Genomic DNA, 21802 nt, shown 5'->3' with positions numbered 1-21802 from the left:
GGAATGTGAAACTGTATACCTTTGTTTGCAAAAGACATCTATTCATTTTGTGAAAAATATAACTCCTGCAAGCTAACGAATCTCAGAAGTATTATATTTATACCGTATCCTACAAAAAGTCAAATCAATCACTATCGACTGCTTATTTACTGATATCAGTCCATCGTGGACAAGTAATATGTTGAACCTTGAAAACTGATAACGAAGATAATGAATATACAAACAATCACCAATAATAAATTCCCGATAACATAACGTTAAAGAACGCAGAATAAAAGACAATCATTAATAACAAAAGCAATTACTAAGAAATAAGCTCAATATTTACCATTAACATTATAGTAACTAACAGCAACACAAACGAACAAATGGGTGAAAATGTTAAAAATGTCTCTTAGAGTCTTTTCTCATCAGAAAGAGAAAAGTCCCATATAGTGAGACATCTGCTAGAGCCTGGAGATTGTCTTAGCTATTAACATCATACTAATGAGAGGAGATCGCATACAAAGGAAAATGTACTTCAAATGCTGTATAATATCAAGCATTTCTTAGTGGTTTAAATGCAGTTAAATCTTAGTCCACCAAACAACGTAACTGAAAAAAGGGGTAGAAGCTTCATTTATCAAAAGAATGATACATTCCATGTGAGGAATAATTTGCTCAAAAATATTAGAGCTCAAGATAATATAGTTAATGTACATTATAGTCCCACCCAGCAATAAAATTTACAATATTTCCTTTTCTTTCTTTTCCTATCTAAGAAAAAGAATCAGGATAAAGGGGCATGACTAGTTTCCACAAACAAGAACCAGAGGATAACAGCCTTCCCATCTCCAGCAACTTCAGAATTTTGCTGTACAACCTAACCATGTAAGCTTCCCAGCAGGTATCACTCCGATAGTAGAAAGGTTAATACGATATGACCAGACAAATTTACAAGGGCAATGACTCGACATTATCACTGATCCCAATATCAATTGCTCCTAAATGACAAAAGCCAACCATCCAACCCTCTCCTCTCTATTCCTATTACAGAACCCAAACCCAAGCAATACATCATAAAACCAAAAGCACAAGTGCTACCTCACTCATGCACTGCAAACAATTACCTGCAGAGATAGGGTTGCAAACTGGAATGCAGCTGGGTATTTACAAATAACAGCTAAAGTTTCATCTTTCTTCAAGATGTGCCAAATTCAGAAACTATTTGACACGAAACTCGTGCCTGAATTTTGTGAGATTTTGGGTGAATTTGTCTCGATTCTTTGATTCCAAACTCCTTGTGACATCAACCATCAGCTTGTCAAAACATTGTGAGAGGCGTTGTTGTTGATCTGCCGGCTGCAAATCAGCAAACATGTTAGCATGTAGAGCAAGAAACAAAACCCAAGTGCATGCAGGTCCCTAAAAATGGAAGCTGGGGGGAGAAGATAGATAAACAGAAAGGACAAATTTGGAGTCACCAAAAGAAAAGTGAAGAAAAAAAACTCCATCATCCTCTGATATATCAATAAGAATTGAGAATCGCTTTCTCTGAAATAAAATAGCGAGAGGGCAGAAAGAAGAGATTCATGTGATATTAGGGAAGAGATCATTAAAGTTCAAATTCATAATAATTTTTCACCATACATCAGAAACAAGGACAGTTTTATCCCAAGTTTATCATTGTGATTCATACCGGGCATTTGCACCAATTTTATTAGACCTGCATTTCCTTGAAAGAATCCATATATTTCCAGGGGTTAAATTTAATTAAGAGCTCCTAAATGAAAGATTATTCAATAGGAATATTCTGAAGAATTTTTTATTTAAATGTCTGAAATTCTCAAATTGCCCTTGTGTTTTAACAAATTTCTAATGTAAATGTCAGAACATTTGGTTGGATCTGAAGAACAGTGCAACTGTGTTGTCTAGCTACCTCCTACCTCACTTTAGTTCTTGGGCAATTTCTTTTACTTTCTGAACAACTGGCTTCCCTGTATTTTCATTCCATACTCATGACCTACGAACCCATGATCATTTATTGAAAGCTTGATACTCATAAAGTACATTAATCACCACAATGGCAAGATATCATATGAAGGGGCTAAATCACACAATGTGCTGTCTGGGGAAAGAGTGACCTAAACTTCATCACTGACAGACAAAACGTGAACCAGAAATTAAAACATTAAAGAGTTTGCAATTACAAAGAAAAGTATAAAAAGCTTGATTTATTCTGACCTGTGAAGCCAAAATGTGAGCTCTCAGATCACTAAACATCTGCAGGAATAAGTCAACAATAAGTCAGCAAAGATGTGAACACTTGGAAAAACAGTCCAAGAGCACTGTCTGGAATTATGGTTATTGGTTTTACATATGACATAAACGGAGGACTGCATACAAAAGTTGCACACCATACAAGGACACAAGAATATGTTCTCGGATATATATGAAACAGAAAACAATCATGCAAAACATGACATGAAACTTGCTGTCCAGATATAAAAATGGAATTAGAAGTGTCATGCATTTCAGCTTCTAAGTTCAGCAAGGTAAGAGGTAGCAAGTGGAGTCGGGGAATTGCTAAAAGGAGCAAGTGTATAAGTCAACGATCAATTGTCTAGAGTACTTTCTCCTAGTTGATGCTTTGCAAAAATCATCAGACAATCAGACAGTGAGAAAATCAATAGACTTAGAATGAAAAACTTTTTACTGAAAATAACCACTCATAAGTTACATCAAGATAACAATAAAGGCAGTTAATTGGCTGTGGTCAACTGACTCACTCACACTGGTCAACCTCAATACGTTCCTCGCTAAACATAAAGAGAACCACCAGGAAGATATTCAGCAAAAGAAAGTTGCAGAAACAAGCTAGAATGGATATTCCTCCATTAGAAAGCTACACTTGTAAGTTGTAACCTTGAACTTACAGAACTAATCATGGAAACAGGATGGAAATCTGAACATCTTATATCATGCTTAGCTAGAAATCACAAAAAATGAAATTCAGAACAAAGAGAACAGAAACTAAAATTAAGTTATAGCTCTCTATTTATACTTATTAGGAAATTATATTCCAAAATCTTACTCATCCATTCATCCATATCAGGTGAAAATTCTAAATGATATAAGCATGCAATAGAAGGGGAGCGAGAAAATTAGTTGTAAGCTTTAAAACATGAACCAGTACCTGCTCACTTATCAGAATCAAGCTCAGCATAGGTCTGCTAAGACTCCATTGATTCCCCGAGTCTTCGAATAAGACTATTTCAAATAGGGTCTTGAGTATCTGTAACAGCTTTTGAGTTAATACAAATAACAATGCAGGATTAGCTGAAGTCAGTAAAAGAACACATAAGGAAAATAGAAGAACAAAAACTAGGAATTCTTCGTGAATACATTTGATCCTTTTTAAGCATGAAGCCCTTCATCTGCATCTCAAAGTACTTCCGGTGTCCTTTTCCACAGAAAAGTACCACGAAGACATATAGCTAACACTAAATTGGTCATTTAAATACTACAATGAAATATGCTGATATGGTCAAATGAACATCACTTACCTAAAAGAGTAAAACTTGGAAGTTGCAGTTAGTTTTCTATCAGACAAATATGAGACAAAGGCATCATCTATAGAAAACAAAAGTAAGGTCATATAGGGTAGTTCATCAGTACTAGATTCTTATAGAAGCTGAGAAACTTAGGAGAAAAGGAGAAAAAGAAGCATAGTATAGACCAGGGTAGCAGAAAGTGTGGATCCACATAGATTGCAAACCTTGAGAATTTATCCTTGGTGAAAAAGAGTAGTGTGAAGTAAGTTCCATACCAGCCAGTGTATGAGAACGAGTTCTCAGCAGAACCAAAAGCAACAAAAAAGATTGCAGCAAGAATCATATTTTGCATGAGTTTCTAAATTGCCACGGCATAGGAAAAGATAAAGGCCAAAATGCTAGTATGCTACTAAAAATCAGATGCTGATACTTGTCAAATATTGCATGGCTAAGGATCTAAAAGGCATCACAAAGGGCATTTAGCCCACATGTCATCACATTTCAATGTCAACACAAGGTATCTTGGAACCACATAGTGTGCCATGTGTTGCACCAGACTATCTCAGTGCAAAAGATGTGTGCTAGAAGTCAGCACATTGCATGCCAGGCAGCAAAATCCAGTACATAACTCCACTAGGATGGCTATTTATAACGTGTTGGGTACTTGCATCATGTGGAATATCTTTCAATTAACATATGAAAATATTTTTAAATAAAATGTAACAAGGATAGCTCAAGGATACTTTGTATAGAGAGGATATGATGTCTATGGTAATGTCGAATGTCAATAACATTGAGACACAACACTAACCTCCGGAAACAAATTGGGGCATTCTACAATATGCCGAGCAAGATTCAGTGCAGTCGTTGATGGGTGCCCCTCTGCTATTGTAATGTTATTAAAATAATAAACAGCCAGGTTATCCACAGCAGACGCACACTGGACAGAAAAGCATAGCCATAGTTAGAGTAAAAGGGAAAAAGATGAAAGCTCTTTCAGTAAACAGTAGAACAAAAATTGCTATCCATAATCACTTATACTAAGTCACAAAGGAGACCTAAAACAAAGAATATATGAAAATGGAAATTGCAAAATCTGAATAAAATAAGCCAAAATATTACTCAGATGCATGTCTGAGATTCTGCGAGCACATACCTGCGATGAAATACCTGTATCCAGACCCTTCAAGCCAGACTCTAGTGACCCGACAAGATGCATAAATGTGCTTGTATCCAGATTTAGAATAAAAGTAATGTGGTTGCTGAATAGAACTTCCATATATGCAAAGTAAGCTTTCATAAGCTGAAAGAAGAAAATAAAATTATGTAAAATTGATGCTGACAAGTTCTTTGTATACCGCTATATTATAGAAAGAGCTATCAGATCCCATAGTGTCAAAATATTTTGTTGCACATCATTTTGTAAAAATATAGTTTACTATCAAGATAATCCCCAAGTAAACCTACTTCATGCTGACCTGAGACCCACATTTATGTGGATGAGTACAAGTGAAAGGAAACAGAAAAGCTAAAAATGCCTTCTTTATAACCTCACCATTTGTTGGAACATAACATCTAGTGCAGTAAGCATTCCTGTATCTCATGATCCAACACTGTCACGAGGTAAGAGAAGAATCTAGCAATACGATAGAGACAGACTTGACAAGATCATCAATATCAAAGTCAGTTTGGTTGAGGAAGGGGTAGGAATAAAATTGGCACGTTATTCAAATTTTGGTTGGGCTAGTTTCAACTCATTTTATTTTATAATCAATCCAAGGAAATGTTCTTTCCTTTTTCAACCCAAGGCCATGTTCTACAACATAAGTTTTAGACAACTGGCTTTCATATTTCCCGTGTCACTCTTAACTTTCTAAGAGCAAAATAAGACAACGATATAAACAACAGACCGCAAAATGTAACCGTAAATAAAGAACACTAAGATATGCATCACAAAAAATTTTATACGTGTGCATGTGTATATATGGTGACTAGGAACTAGAAAGTTCTTATATGAATTGTAAGTTAATGCATGTATAATACCTAATATCCCATGTACCAAATGAGATGAATTATTTTCATTTTGGTGACACAAGAGAAGAGAGCACTAGGATTAAAGTAATTTAGGAAGAGATAAATCATAGCTACAGAATATAGGGCCTAGGAGAAAGCTGACTGGTGCAGAGATTGCTGGAGGATAGGATATAATTCTTGTTTCTTAGCCCAAGCACAAGTACATAAGCATGCTGTAAATTTCAGCCTAGGCCAGGTTCACTAGCTAATACTTACGAACCAAGACTGCTTTAGAAAAAGTCGGACCTATTGACTAAACAATCTTAGGCAACATGCCTATACATCATTGTCCGAAAAGTTTGATATCATTCTGAGTTGAGTGTGGAAGAAATTCTGAGTGTTGTCCCTTGCTAATATTAGGCTGAAAATCAATTGAATGTTGACATGAATCCAAATTCGAGCAGGGTATACAAATGTAAACTGAAAAAGAGAATTACGACCATCTACGGTACATGGTTTTGAAATTCATTAGAACTCAACAACTAGTAGAGCTAGGACAACAAAAAAAATTGCATACATAGTTCTGGCCAACTTACCAGTAGTATACATTGGCTATTACAGAAAGAAAGATTGGAAAACCATAGCTATTCTCTGACCAAGTAGCCATGTCATATAAAGTAGGATTATGATCATAAAGTTTCAACCAAGGAGTTGACCAATTACTACAGTTCAACACCAGATATAAAATTCATAATGTGGCAAAATGTAGTGCCACCAGAAAAAAAAAAAGGAGAGCAATGCAAGGGGATCGATTGAGCTGACATTTGAGAATCTCCAGCACTTAAAATGTCTACAAAACATTGTTTGGTCTAACGAATTATAACTACCCCATATGCCATTATGGCATGAGTTTCATGTCACAAAACGACACCTCAGACCAACATTGATGGGACTGTATGCATAGAGACCCATAATTTTCAAAGAATAAAGGATAACTTCATCTCAGGTGTTGTATACCATAATATAGCAGTATGCACTGTGTAGTTTCAAGAGATTGACCAATCGGACTGATTGAATAAAAAAAAAACAAGAAGGCAAGAAGTACGTCCAGGTTATTTCACTAACAAACTCATCAGAATCTAATAGATTGATGTGTTCATGAGGCTTACCTTTCGGAATGCCAATATGTCAGGTAAAGGAATTGAGAGGGTCATCTTTAAAGATATATCAAGTGCATCTGCCAGTGCTCTATCACCATAGAGTTCAAAAACACCAAAATTCACGTAATTTCCAGCCAAAGCTGTCAATATTTATACGAGTTGCATCAATTGAGAAATAGCAAAATAATTAGGCATTGTAGAAATATATGCATTCAGGAACAAGTTATAATAAGTACCACAGTAAAATAAGCTAGAGCAACAAAAAGTGAATGCAATAATTTGATGCAGCTAACTAATTGGTTATGTCATAAACTTGTCCTTTTGAGCACTTTCAAGTTTCAATGGCACTGAGAATCTAGAAAAAGAATTACTTAATCCAGGTTTTATGCTTCATTGCATGCACAAAGGTTATGAGTTCTAAACCTCTAATCACATGTGAAAACCAGACTTCTTATGTTATCAATATAAGGAGGACATAATCTTTGTAAGCTCTACAAATTACTGATCTATCAGAGATATAAAAAGTCAACAATTGTCTCAAAGTAGAAACAAAGTTGAATAAAACCAACCCAAACAAAACTGCAAAAAGAAAGTGTGATGACAGGATAAATAACCCACATATCTTATTTATCTGTTCAAGACTTCATCAAAGCAGGCCTTGTCCAATAGAAAACAGGTAATTACATGATTTTGAGCCTTTATCAATAATAGAGCTATTACACTATAATGGGAAAAGAAGCTGCTGGAAAAAGTTCTATGAAACATACTCCAAACAGGAATGCAGGCATTATACTGTGTCAATTGAATTTTTATACATTCTGAACCATTATTAATACTTTATCGGCAGCAACAAGCAAAAATAAATAAATCAAAATTCAGTCTGAAATGTACCAAAAGGATACCACATAGATATGGAATTAGTACTACCAATCCACTGTCCAGAATTAAGAGAAACAAAACTAACAGCAATTGCTAATCAACATGCAAGTGATCAAATTACTTACCTCTTGAAAGAATGGTTAGCGAGATCCAGATTCCTTTGTATTTATTTGCATAAATATCTGTATTATTTGGAAAAGATAGAATCCTTGAACCATAAGCCACGATTAACTTGCTAACTTCCCGGAACAAAAGGATCCCATTAGGAGATGAAGTATCAAAAGTCAACCTTTGGGCTTTGTTTAAGACAAATTCTGCCATAAACTTCAGCAAAGGTGTTGTAACCTACAAGAATCAATTGATTACAAATATACAAGTATGAATGCACTGAAACAACTTATAAATGAAAGGAAGGTCGATTTCACATGACATGGGCATAAGCAAAAAGGAAATCGGTGGATATTAAGTTTCTGAATAAAATTCCTAGCATAGTCAAAATGATAGGAATCCTCATAAAAAATCTCAAAAGATTGCATTTTATTGTTTCATGTTTCCATGCTCAATCCCTTCAAATACACCATGTTTTTTGAATTTGATATATTATGCTCTATTATTGTTCTATGTTCAACACCAAAAATAAATAAATAAAGGAAGATAAAGATACAAAAAATAATATGCAAGCATGTAAATCATCACTGAATATCACTTGGAAAAGCTGGTATTTGGTAAGAAAAGCACTTCTCTGTCAACTCTTTAGGGCAACAGCCGATTGTAAACCAAGAACTTATATAGTTATCAAGTCAATTAGGTCAAAGAAGGTAATAAAAGTAAGAAGGTAAACAGATATGAATAAATGCAACCGATTGTAAACCAAGAACTTATATAGTTATCAAGTCAAATATGTCAAAGAAGGTAATAAAAGTAAGAAGGTAAACAGATATGAATAAATGCAATAGTTATTATATCAACCAAGCATTAGCATAGAAAAATTTCTATCAAAAATCCAAAATTAATCCACATAGGAGCAGGGGTAGAAAATTGTCACAGTAGATGAATCGCCTGCTGTGCAAACAAAATATGGTACATCTACAAACCTGTTATCAGAATCTAACCTTCTGTGAATCTCCAAATTTATCATCTTCAAACTAATTTGACCAGCTCTTCTACAACAACTGATTTCAGAAGTATCATTCCACCCAAGTCCAAACTAATTTACATGGGCTCAGAAAAATTCTTACACAAACTCTGAATGTACTAGAATATGTATGTATAGATACATCGAGATATTAGTATCATGCCTGTTTGTAGCTATAACAATTTACAATTTGTATCCATGTATGATCACTCAAACCAAGGCCCTTTTTGCCAATAGGTTGGCAGATCACATAATATGGCGTATGTCGTGCATCAAACTCTTCACCAACAAAATGATCCATCCCCAACTGTTGTCTTGCTCTGCCTATTTGGCTATATAATTGCACATCGAAAACAGCCAAATTCACGACAAGTTGACAACATTTGAAGAACTGAGAATGTAGCTATAGGAGAGCCGAATTCCAAAATGGAAGAAGTATTAGACCTAAGAACTTATGTTTCTTTGTTGCAAAGTCAACAAGCTCATGTTGTCATAGTGCTTCCATGCCAATACTTACATATAAAAAGAATCATATAAACCAACAAACAGAAATAACTGGAAAGAAGTATCAGAATAACTTCATAATCAGCTTTCATAATAAATAAGAATCACAGGAACAGACGAGCATAAATGACAGAATTTGAATTCCAACTGATTGATTAAGATGGAAAAAAAAATACCTCAGGCACATCAGTCCAATGTGAGATGGCTTTCAAGAGAAGCGGCATATGAGATGGATACAACCAGTCAAAAAGAAGCCCATATGTCCTACGACTGAAACAAAACAATGAGGAGATCACTAAGTGCATTACATCTAAGCTAATACAGACAATAGCAAGAAAAGATACCTATTAGTTGCCATTGCAATCCCTCTTAGGTCCCTCATCAAACCAATGAATGCATATTTCACAGCATCGGTGCGAAAAGCAGCATCAGGAGTTGTTTCCAACCTAACCATAACCTGTGATAGCACAAAGAGTTTCAAGAGCCCTGATACTAGAGGAAGTAAAATCTCAGACCGAATGAAGAAATAAGAAAACAATTTAATAATTCTCTGACATGCACCTGCAGAAGTGGCTCCATAGAAGTTTTAAACTTCACTGGGCTATCTTCCATAAAGATCAAGTAGCCAAGTGTGTAGTAAAAGGTAGTTCTACTACGAGAGCATCTATATTCTTCAAGAAACGGAAAGTTCTCCCTCTGAAACATGCAACCATGATAATAACTCATAAGCTGATACCTCTAACAAAACTTTGGCAAGAGAAATTCTACAAAATATTTGAAGAACTTTGCACAAGAAAAGACTTACAGAGTGATGTCCAATAATGAACTTTATACTATCCAGCTTCAGCAGAAGCTTTCCAGTCATATAACTGCAAGCAACTTCAGAATATAAGAGTTTTGATCAACTAAAGTAAACAAAAGGGTGATTATTATGACATAACTTACCCTGACGCAAGCTCCAGAAAAAGAGACAAAGTATGCTCAATAACCTCTTCACACTATACACATAAAAAAGAGGTTCAACAATAGCTCTCAAAGCAACAACACGAGTCCAAAAAAATAATGCAACAAGTCACCTCTGTGTAGCATTTAAGGTTTGTTGCAATCTTTCCAACTATGACATTAAGTAGAACTAAATGATCCTGGAGGCCAAGAAGCTCAGATAATCTTGAATATAACTGCTGCAACAAAAGTAAAAAGCATGTAAAACTTGTTAATAATCAGACATGAGACATCAAAGTCATGTTTACTGTTTTCCTCTTTCCTTACTTTAGATGAATGCATGGCTTGATCCCCAACATATGACTTTCTGAAGTTCTGGAAAAAGGTGATAATTGCATGATCAAGTCTTTGCTTGCTTATCTCATGGTATCTCTGTACAGGGAACAGTATCAGTCAATATATTACCTTCAAAGGGCAGGTTATAGACAAGCAGAAGAAATAATATCTAACAGGAATTGCAATTAAACCAGATATGATGTTTATAAGTTATAAGTTTATAACTTTAAGTGCTCAAAAGATTTTCTTATTTCACGCTGAGAAAAGTTCACTCATAATTTTCTATATAACTTGAGAATAATGGAAAGTAAAGAAGCAGTATTTCTGCTTACCTGAGAGTGTAACCCACTGTCTGTTACATTTATCAATTGTAGAACACGGGCAGCAAGTTCTGCATCAATTAACTCCTGTGACTCCAAGCTGCACAGAAAAATGAGAAGAGTAATATCATGCACCAACAACAAGAATTAACCACATGAAAACAACCAGAAATAAAATTTATACATACCTACAGCCAGTAGTCTGTCTGATCTTGAGAATAGCTGCAATAATATGAATAATCCATGCAATCTGTCCTTCAATCACAGAAAGTTCATCTGAATCTCCAGGAGCTGGTGATCTTGCCCTTTCCTACAAATGTCAAAAAAATTAGTTTTCCTTGTGCAGACAGAAAATTAGCAATCTTTTGTCAAAATATAAATAAAAAGAAGTTAAAACAACGTTGAATTTATATAAAATGTTTGCATACCGTATAAGCCTGCAGAATTGGCTCCATAATATTTATGATGTACAGACTACTGCTTTGATACTGCAAGTCAGGTGCAAAAATATATAAATACGCAGAAACAAACATGTCAAAGAGTACCCAAGATATGATAGTGTTGAAAGTTTAAGAATAGGGACCCAATAATTTATATTAAATGAATTGGTTTCTTCTACATAATATTAATGATGTACAATGATAAGCAGTTATTGAAGATAGAAAAGCATGACAAGGGAGATGCGAACCTGGAATCTGCAGAGGTATGGAAAGCACTCCAGCTGATCCTGAAGAAGCTCAACATTGTCCAAAGGATTCTCTGAGAGGTCATCTGGATAACCAGCCTGAAATGGATAGGAGCAGTCTTGAATAGAATTTGAAATTGTCCAAACTATTCTCTGACAATCTGATAGGATATGTTACAACAAGAGTATACCTGAATAGAATTGAACCTGGAGGTGATAAATCCCTCTGTAATTTTAGGCACAGTTTCATCCAGCAAGCTTGGTGTATCACCTTTTAAATAAGGCACTGAAGTTACTAACCGCGACCACAGACCTAGAAGATAGTAGACGCTACTGCTGGCCCACTATATAAATAGACAATTAATAAAAATATCAGTTCACCAAAAATCAAAGATCTCATCAAGTAAGCAGTTAACATATCTGAACACTTTTAACGACCAAATGTCATGCAGCATTCAAAACGGACCTGCCATGATTGCAATGATTTTGTTGTGAATTCTGCAACTAGGCGAATCCATTCACCATAAAATTCGACATTCAAAAGCTCTGACAACTGAATCACACAATTGAATTTATTCAACAATTATGAGCAGTTAAAGCACAACTAATAGTTACCAGATTATAATCCAACTCATATTCCAAAGCTCACAGCACTATGACAGAATAAGATTTATGATCTGAACAGAAGAAAAAATATCCAAGTTTGGCTGGTGCATTTTTCCAGTATTAGTAACTCAATGATATTATCGACAGTAAATATCAAAAAATACAAAGGACTCTTACAAGCATCCCTTGTTCACCAGTAAGGTTCAGATTAACATCCACAACTCTACTTTCAGAACACGTATCTATTTTTAGCTAACTTGAAGAATATTAGATCAATAATAAAAGGATTTAAGGACATAAAAAGGATAAAATGGCAATTTCAAGGCAGCTCGTACAAGAGAAAGTAACAACCAACAACCGAACAAGAAATTTTACAAACTGAAATTAACATCATCTGTGTAATGAAATTAGCTATTGTGACAAAAGAATAGACACAAGTACTCTAGACAGCACAGAAACCTAACAAGAGCAATCAGAAGACTTCCAATGAACACTTGGTGCTAAGGAATCATAAGGGAGAAGCCAAGACCCAATGAACACTCAATTTAAAATATCAGCCAAAAATCTATGTTAGCTTATTGTTGCATCAGACAAGGAGATCCAAATTATCCAGTAGTTCCACATTTACTGCACTGTAGGAAATCTTAATCGACATGTAAATCAATACAGACAAAGCAAAATGGACAGATGATGAGTAGGAATTAGTGAACTAACTAAAAACTTGAGCTGTTGATATAAGCCACATGACTACCCTTCCATACATCAGAAACCAGAGAATAGGTTCCCCTTCAAAATATACGATATGTTCCAATCATAGGGGTATATACAACATACCATGGTAGTAATTGGATTATGTTTAAATTTCTGAGCTTTGATTGGTTTCAGTTACAGCTCAACCTCATAGTCTAGAGGGGTACATGTATGCAATTTGCAGATCTCGGTTAGAGGTCTCAACATAAGCAATTCTTTTTCTAGAGGAAATATCATGGAGCCTGCAGTCCCCTACAGAAGCAACTTCTTATGCAGCAACTTAGAACAGGCAGAATAAATGTAGACATAAAAGATAGACGACCAGTAGAAGAACGCACAATGAAGATAGTTCCACACTTCAATTACATATATTACACATCACTGTCATGAACCATGCACCATGCATTAGTTTCATCCAAAATGTTGTGCAGAAACAATAACCTCTTTCATAGTGCTTATTTCATGCCAAAATCAAAGGAGGGGACTAAATGAATCAATTTGCGTTATTATATATTCACTAGATACTTCAATGAGACAAAGTACACAGGTGGTTAACCTGATAGTTCACTTTGAAACGTCCTAGCAGACGACAAAATTCATGGTAGTTGTCATGATCAGCAAGACCTGCCAAAGAAGTTCTTTTTTTTAGTATTAGAACCAGAATGACATTGCAGGTGGAATGAAAGCAACTAAGGAATTTGGTTACCAAGCATCATGATCCACTAACTGAATTAATTACAAATCTACTACTTAAATAATATGCTTTCATAATTCATAGCATTCTCTCATAAATAAAAGAGGTTGACATCTTTTTAACAAACTTTTGACAGCCAAAATTGCACTCAGCAATACCGAAATATCGAAGCCACTTGCCGGTAACAGCTTTTCCAGAAAAACAACAAGCAGAAATAGCAATTAATCATCTCTGAAGTTATAGATTAAACAAGTCTATGCTATCTTTAGAACATTCTGAACGAGAAAATATCCAATATTCCCAGTGGCAACTTCCAAAAAAGTAAAAACTATAGAGTGTCTTAACAACAGAAAATATGTATAACTTGGAATCAACTGAAAAAGGAAAAAGAACAAGATATGAAATAAACGTCTTCCACAAACAAAATGAGTTTCTTCAAAACAAAAGGCCAAACAAGAGGAGAAAGATCCCGTGGAGCACAACCTTGCCCGATTTGAAGTATTTCTTTAGTGCCTGCCATTAGATGAGAGAGGAACTGGGACCTTGCAGGATCATCTGTAAATATGGACCGTCTCACAGAAGCAAGTCTAACCAAACATTCCAAAGCCTGAAGATTAAAATATGTTCTCAAAATTTCTTCACTAAAAAATGAATAATAATAAATTAAGAATAAATCAAACATTAGATTAAAAAAATGCAGAACAGCAAGATAACAGACAATGTTCCAAAAAAAGCCTAGAGACCACATGGAGGTTAATAGTATTTATGGTGCTTACAGGTTGGCAGGCACTATGGCGAGTGCCTAGAGCCTAATACTGGCTTTGGAAGTATACAAAATTTTACATCAGTAACCATCATATGTGAAACCTTGGTCACCAAGTATTGAACATGCAGTCTTCAAGAGGATGACTAAAATTAAGGAAAAGAAACATTAACCAACTAAAGTCTTAAAAAGATAGAGACTAGTGTATGCAGAAGATGTCCACTCTACAAGTGAAGGACAAAAGTGACATCATTCATATAACATAAGGAAAATATTAACCATCTATAAAGGAGACAACAATTTAGAAGTTGACACGTCCAGAAAGCATCTATGGCTGAAAACACTAGAAGCACAAAGGATTTGGGATCACAATGGCACGTACTAAGAGGTTGGACACAATGTGAGATTAGTACCTGCAAAAGCACAGAGAAGTTTTGGGCCTTTTGGCAACCTAAAATTGCCATTGCAGCATGACCTTCTTTTAGAACAATGACAACATAAGCCATTAATAGTACATTCGAGATGTTATGTTAGCAGGAAGTTATTAAAAATCAGAAGTTGAAAGAAAGCTTCTTCCAGATATGGGCACAAAGTATGTGAAATATGTCAAAAATTAATTAATGAACCTCATTTTCCATTACTTTATGCTGTGTTGCTACTTAAGATTGCAGCATCATCAATTAGAAATAGCTCTGCCACAATGTATACCTCTTTTGAAAGAGGAGGTTCGGTAATTCTGTAGTAATCAAAAAAAATCTGAACGGTGGAAGGATCTTGTAAGAGTGGTCTCCAGGAAGATGGGATCTGCAGGAATACATACATAAACCACAGCCAGATGGAAAACAAATTGAAGCATTAAGTGAGACAATAATAAAGTTCTTTTACAGATAAAGATTAGTGTGTCAAGAAATAGAATACCTGAACAGTGCCAAATTCTTCAGAGCTTTCATCTAATGAAGTTCCAATAAAATCAAAAGACAAGCACCTCAAAGAAAGGGAAAGAGTAAGCTGCCTTAACACACTATGAACTGCATTGATATGGACAGAGAATTAAATGATGACATTAGAATGACATACTAGGAAACATATCCTATTGTATAACAATCTCAGAAAGTGGGACTATGGAAAACCTTGCATAATTCCATCATTTTTAAGCTGACACAATGAAGTAAGAGAAATTTGGAAAATTTGGAGGAGCGACTGATCCTTGAAAGAGCAAGCAACTTTTCTATGGAGTGTCAGAGGCATTCCTGGGTTTGGCTGGCAAAGTCAAGGTCACAGACGCAACTATGTTAGTGGAGAACAATTACACGAACAACATAAGTTCACAAAAGAAGAACTTTAAAACCTATATCTGATTAAATAAAACATAGAAAGACTGCCACACAAGAATAATGAGCTCCAAATCTAGAATTCTCTTTTAGATTTTATTACAACATGCAATAAATATGTTTGTTGCAACATGCAGTCTAGATATCTAAAAGTTTTAAACTTTAAAATAAATGCACTATCAAGTAAATGGTTGAACAGAAACAAACTTTTAACCTGCTAAAGAATTTTCATAACCTGATAAATATCATTGGCCCAGAATTGGATGAAAAAAAAAAGAGAACAAGGATATGCAAGATTCAAAATTTGCATTCTGCATCAAATATAATTGTTAAAAAACAGCCCTCAATGCAAAATTTTGTGCTATGCAAAATCAAGTTGTCATGATACAGGTCGTATGCCATAGGCAACCAACAACCAATTCAGAGAAACAATGATCAGATTTAACAAATACGTGCCGATAACAGCTTGAGTCAAAATCTCAGGCATATTCTGATCAAGGGATTTGAAATGCAATAATCCAAATCCACCCTTTACAAAGATACTAGATACAATGATTGGAACATGAGCATCAACTTCTCAGAGAAACTATCAAATAAAAAGAATGAATATCCAAATTCTTATGCATCAATTGATCATTTTTCACATTTTATTCCTATAGCAGTTTTCATCATCAAGTGTTGAGATAGTAATTTTAGAATCTCATCCCAAGAAAATCTTCTTGCATAAATTAATAGGTAAACCAGAAATCAGTAGATTCTTCATTCTAGTGGGTTGATACACTTTTGCTTTTCAAGCCATACCAGTTGGCAACAGATTTTCTTTATTGGAGAATCTCCTAAAATGATCACATTTACCAAAGAAGTTACTTGAATAGTTTTGGTTGATACTTCTGGACCAATAAACATCGTTATTTTCCATTCCAATATTATAGAGAGATAATAACAAAACTTACATTAAAATTTCACAAAATTCATCTTAGACATCAATTAGATCGACTTCTGGAGTTCTGGTAGTACAGATATGTTAACTACTTAAACTAAATCTTACCTAGTGCTCAGATGCAGTGGAAGCAAACAGGAATTATCAAGTTAAGAAGACTGACCTGATTCATTTCAGATACAAGCTGATTAAGTATCTTCAAACCAATGGAATAATGATCTGGTGCTGCCTGAAGATGAAAATAAATAGAGGATTTTCAGACAAGACAATAATGATATCAGAGGGATTTAGTATAAACTTCCATGTGTTCTTAATGATCATCTTAAAAAACACTGAGCTGAAAATGAAACACAACTGCAAATCAGCCAAATGATGAAGTTCTATACATCGGCAGACACTTTCATGAAAAAGATGGGCATCTCTATAAAAGATCAAAAGATTCCGAATGAAGCATCAAAGGATGAATATGAAGAAACTTATAAGTGTCTAACAGCATAGACATTAATCAGCACAAACTAACTAGACTATAAAACACCAAGAAAAGGTCTCCCAACGTCTATGACAGTGGAGTGCAGTGGCATGTCTATGACGGAAATAAAGTTCCCAATAATGCAAAAATGATATACCTATAGGCTATAGATGTGATAAATCAGGATTTTGGAAACAAGAACAGTTATTATGTACAATTTAATATCTGCATCAGAGCAATTAAATAGAAACAAATTGGATGATAGTTCCAAGTTACATGAGTAACAATATCTAACAGATATGGAAAAAGAAGAGGATTGTCATAAAGCATATGATTTATTTTTGGAATACAGTCGCCAATGAGATTCAGAGCCCAAGCACTTCCCACCAATGGGGTCTAACTTGAGGAATGGCTGATCAACGAATAATAAGAAAATTATAGATACACATCCTTCAGATAACATGACCATAAAACTACCAAACATAGCACAATCCGTTGGAAGAAAAACATATACCAAAATACATCTATGCTAGTATAAACCTATACTAGTTCATGTTCTCCGTGACTGCAAGGTGAGATTATTTTTAGAAGACTCGAATATATAAAGCAACAATTACTCTACAATAAGATCTCACATTCTTACTTACCTGATTCAAGAAGTTCATCGTCTCCTTAACAACATCTCTAAATCTGTCGTCATCAAACCACCCAAATTTTGTGATTCGACATAACAGCTGAATCAGAGATCCAATTACAAAGTTCTGCAATTCAGGTCCTCTGGTAGCTAGATAGTTTATCACATAATTCCCTTCATACAGACCACAAATACGTCAATTCAGAATATTGCAAAGAAGCTGTGAAAGCATGCTTTCAAGCACTATATATATGAATTGCAGTACGATATATGTTCATTATTGTCTAGAACAGAGACAGAAGCAAATGAAATTGAGTGCCTAGGGGATGTAAAGCACGATCTACTGAATTAGAAAGAGAACATGAAAAAGATAAACAGATGCAAATTCTACGTGAGCAGAGTTAAACCCTGTATCAGATATAGAATATTACGGATATCAAGCCGCAATTGCAAAGTAAGACTGTGTTCTGTCACTTGCTTCAACAAGCTTGAGCTAGCCAACATCAAAGCATAAGGAGTCAAGGCATTGTCCAAAATGTATTGGCATTGCGTAATATAATCTGTGTTCACAGAAAAGCATTTCAGGGTGCTCTCTGCATGTGCTCGTTCAACTGAGTCTTGAGAAGTGTAAAGCCTTTCACATAAAGCTTCCAGCTGTGCTAAGCTCTCCATTGAAGGAAAATGAGAAGGTTTCTGAGCTTTTGGATGATCAAGAATCCAAGATTAATGTTGCAAGCTGGTCTTCCGTCCCATATAATATCGAATTAATATCTATGGATTAGAATGAAATGCTGTCACAGATTCAGTGAGAAAGCTTGCAGAAGTAACTTAATCTTGGTTCGCACACAAATATTTCAAAGCAGTAGCAACAAAGTTTAGATGGTGAAATATCTGTACTGCAACTGGATTGTTGCATTACATACATATGTACATTTTGAAATGTTTCAATTCAACATTTTCCCATGATACACAATGTCAAGAGAAGCTCAAAGCTTAAACAGGAAGACAAGAGAAAAGGGGAATCAAGCAGTTATCTTCACATCAGCCACAATTCAAAGTCCGAGAAAAGCACCAATCTGCACAATGAAAATGCGAACTTGAGATTAAAAGAATAAGAGGAAAGTAAAAAAAAAAGAACCTTTCAGATATCAAAAACACAATCTAGATTAAAAGCTTTTCTAAATAAAGTTTTTGCTAATTCCAAATGGTACACCTTGATAAATGATAAATACATTACCTTAATTGGACAATATTAAAACTGCAAAAAAATAAAAGGAGTCTAGACAATAACAAAACAAAGTCTAATTTAGCATTGCAGTCGAATTATAGATGTATTCTATATTTGGCCACAGGAAGAGAACTTCATATGTTTCGCAATAACTTCACGAGATGCCGATTGAATGTTTACAATAAGATTGCAATCTTATTGTAATAGCACGCTCCCCCATTGAATGTTGGAATCGATTCGACCTTTTAAAACTACAGTAACCTACTATTTGGGGTCAGATTTACAGATTCTTTCCTCCATCAGCTCTCTATAGAGAAATCTAAAAGGATCCATTGTTTTAATTTTCTTGATAAAAGTTATATGCCGGCTCTCAAACCACGCATAACATTAACCATTTTCAAGACCTTTTAACTGCTTAACATTTCTTTCCCACAATTCATTCCGGAATAAGGGCCAAAGCACGTTAATGAGGTCAGAAATTGACTTTTCCAGAGCCGATTGCCACAGCCAAGCTCATCCTCAACAATGCTTCTTTTTTCATTATTTTTAATATCCGGAGTGATAATTTGTGCATCTACAGATCCTCAAAGCGCAGAATTCGACGCGTTAGCAACTGTTTATAGCAATCAGAAACCACCCATCACGAACAGCACAATTCGCCCAACAACTTCGTAACAAACCGAAACCTCGCAACCTACGAGCTCTATCCTGGAGATCTAATCCCGGCAAGAAATCCGATCGGATCCCCAATCCGATCGAACCGTGCAAGAATTCAAGAAACGCGAAAACCCTTGCAAGGAGAATCCGATCCAAGATCCGGGGTCAGATGCGGCTAATCTCGCCCAACTAAAACCAAAACAAGCATCGGATTGGGAAAGGGATACCTTCGCTTTGGATTCCACGAAGAACTCTTCTTTCTCTCCCTCCTCTCTCTCTCTCACACACACACACTCTCTCTCTCTCTTTTCCCTGCTTTCTCTTCTCGCCTTCAAGATCGCAGCTGTCTGGGGTTTTTAAATGGCGTGGCCCAAATCCGATGGACGAATATGAGAGGAGGAGGAGGAGGAGGAGGAGGAGAACGGCGTAAATTTAACGGACTCGAGGGGTATTTGCGTAATCTGCACCGTGAGGGGATGGATGGATGGATGGACGGATGGACGGACGGACGGACTCCACTTGCGTCTAGAGATTTCGTGGTTAGGGTTTCGGGTACGTTTCCGCTCGCGTTGTTCGTATCGACCACCGCAGCGTCGCAGCCGTTCGATGGGGAAACCAAGGGTGGATCATGGGGCAGTCGGTGCGCGAAGCACGCATGTGCACTTCCTCGGTCAATAGTCAATCCCATCCCATGGCTTCCCAGACGTTGGTTTTAGGTTTCTCACTTTCTTGCACTCGTACATCCAAATTTAGTGTTCACAAAGGTGCTTCAAATGCACATTATATGGTAGTTTGTAAGCAAATCTTAGAGCTATTAGTATAATTGATATGGATTACATCGCCAGATTGGATTCTATACGATATAATTTGTGGGTCTTATTATAAGCTTGCAAGGCTAACTTGGATCTCAACATTTCTATATACAACCTTAAAGGCTAAAACTATGAACATCAAGTTGGGCCCAAATAGCCTGGCCCATTGACAATATTATGAAAGATAGTATAAAAGAAAATTATAAATATATTAAGTAATACTATTTCATGAATAACAGGGGAGGAGAAAAGCAATGTGAAACACTCCTCCAAACTCAAACCTTGGGAAAGACAAATTGGTCCCCATAGTGGCGACAAGAAGAGGGAAAAAGATTTCTAGACCTTTCCAAGGTCATTGGCATGGCTATATAGTCTCAAAAGAAAAGGATCCAATATATGTAATAAAGCCAACTGCTCCTTTTATCATGCAATAAATGGCTTAAAATAATATGTGGCAGGGGGGGGGGGGGAGGGGGGGGGTGTTATAGCTTTTGAAGTTGACTTTTGATCATACATTTGATGATCCTCATAGTAACGAGCCCAATGGAGGCCCATATAGTTATCCAAATACGCAGAGATTTTTTTTTCCGTTTTGCACCCTAGGGTATGTATTTATTGCAGATTGTACCCATTCTTTTCAATATTTTCAGTTCAACCCCCATATTCTTGATAATTTACTGTACATGCATTCTGAGGGACCTTTAAATTTTTTGGTTTAGTCTTCACACTCTATTTTATTTTGTATCACTTAACCATCCTTTAGTTATAACTAATATATGTGTTATTGCCTAAGAATTTAGAGAAAAAAAAGGTTAACCAGCTATATTTCCACCCATTGTTAACTATTGTGGATTGAAATATCATTATATATAAAGTAAGAATGAATTCAAACCCATCTCTAATCAAGTGTAGATATTCTTCTCAACTTTTCTATGATGTCTTCCAACTATATACCATATTTCTTTAATAAATTATATGTCCTCCCAAACCCTAGCTCCCAAGTCCCAAAAATATATATAATAGAGGGTTAATACCTTGCTCCCTTGTAGATTATTGTCCAGCAAAAATAGTAGAGAATAGGTAAGTAGTTTTAGTTATTCTCTTAACGACACTAATTATAAGTAGAGACCAATTAAGTAAAATGTAATATTAAATAAAGTAAATTTATACTAAAATACTATAGAGTAGTAAAATGCTTTTATTCCTTTAGGTTTTTTTCACTCATTACATGTAAAATTATAAATAAAATATTAGTGTATTTTTATTGAAATAGATTACTATTCAAACTTATTATATACGAGATTTAATTTACTGTAGCTATAATAAAAATAATAAAATAATAATTATTTTTTATATAAATAAAAATACTAATCAGTTTATTATTTGTATCTGGTCATAAAATGCTGCTTAA

At 35.2% G+C, this 21802-nt stretch overlaps 1 protein-coding gene across 2 annotated transcripts; it reads right to left on the bottom strand.

Annotated features, from left to right (window-relative positions):
• Positions 1-595: 595 nt before the first annotated feature.
• LOC140781890 (uncharacterized) lies at positions 596-19994 on the bottom strand. Of its 2 annotated transcripts, none has more exons than XM_073128175.1 (29): positions 19807-19994; positions 18126-18770; positions 17708-17868; positions 16755-16820; positions 15451-15580; positions 15239-15348; positions 15029-15124; positions 14041-14164; positions 13420-13487; positions 11974-12060; positions 11699-11851; positions 11511-11606; positions 11251-11310; positions 11011-11132; positions 10835-10922; positions 10494-10598; positions 10301-10405; positions 10170-10222; positions 10030-10093; positions 9786-9920; positions 9569-9681; positions 9401-9494; positions 7711-7930; positions 6716-6846; positions 4690-4836; positions 4345-4473; positions 3176-3274; positions 2224-2262; positions 596-1341 (listed from the first exon to the last, which is right to left on the bottom strand). In XM_073128175.1, the coding sequence occupies exons 2-29, from the start codon at positions 18364-18366 to the stop codon at positions 1204-1206; spliced, it is 3174 nt and encodes a 1057-aa protein (XP_072984276.1). In that variant the 5' UTR covers positions 18367-18770; positions 19807-19994; the 3' UTR covers positions 596-1203. The 2 variants fall into 2 exon arrangements, with proteins under 2 accessions (XP_072984276.1, XP_072984277.1); XM_073128176.1 differs by having other exon boundaries at positions 10301-10402.
• Positions 19995-21802: the final 1808 nt, after the last annotated feature.

The sequence above is a fragment of the Typha latifolia genome, chromosome 2 (genome assembly GCF_019914945.1).
Source record: "Typha latifolia isolate L0001 chromosome 2, TyphaL0001v2, whole genome shotgun sequence".
NCBI classification, from domain to species: domain Eukaryota; kingdom Viridiplantae; phylum Streptophyta; class Magnoliopsida; order Poales; family Typhaceae; genus Typha; species Typha latifolia.
This window is presented reverse-complemented; position numbering and strand designations above follow the sequence as displayed.

Bases quoted from the DNA above. Each gene is read 5' to 3' on its own strand.
- LOC140781890 (XM_073128175.1), bottom strand. From the start codon at position 18,366: ATGGAGAGCTTAGCACAGCTGGAAGCTTTATGTGAAAGGCTTTACACT. The intron at 15,125-15,238 runs GTATTCTATTTC...GTATTCCTGCAG, and splicing joins AAGAATTTGGCACTGTTCAG to ATCCCATCTTCCTGGAGACC. The intron at 10,923-11,010 runs GTATGTATAAAT...TTTTCTGTGCAG, and splicing joins AGACAGACTACTGGCTGTAG to CTTGGAGTCACAGGAGTTAA.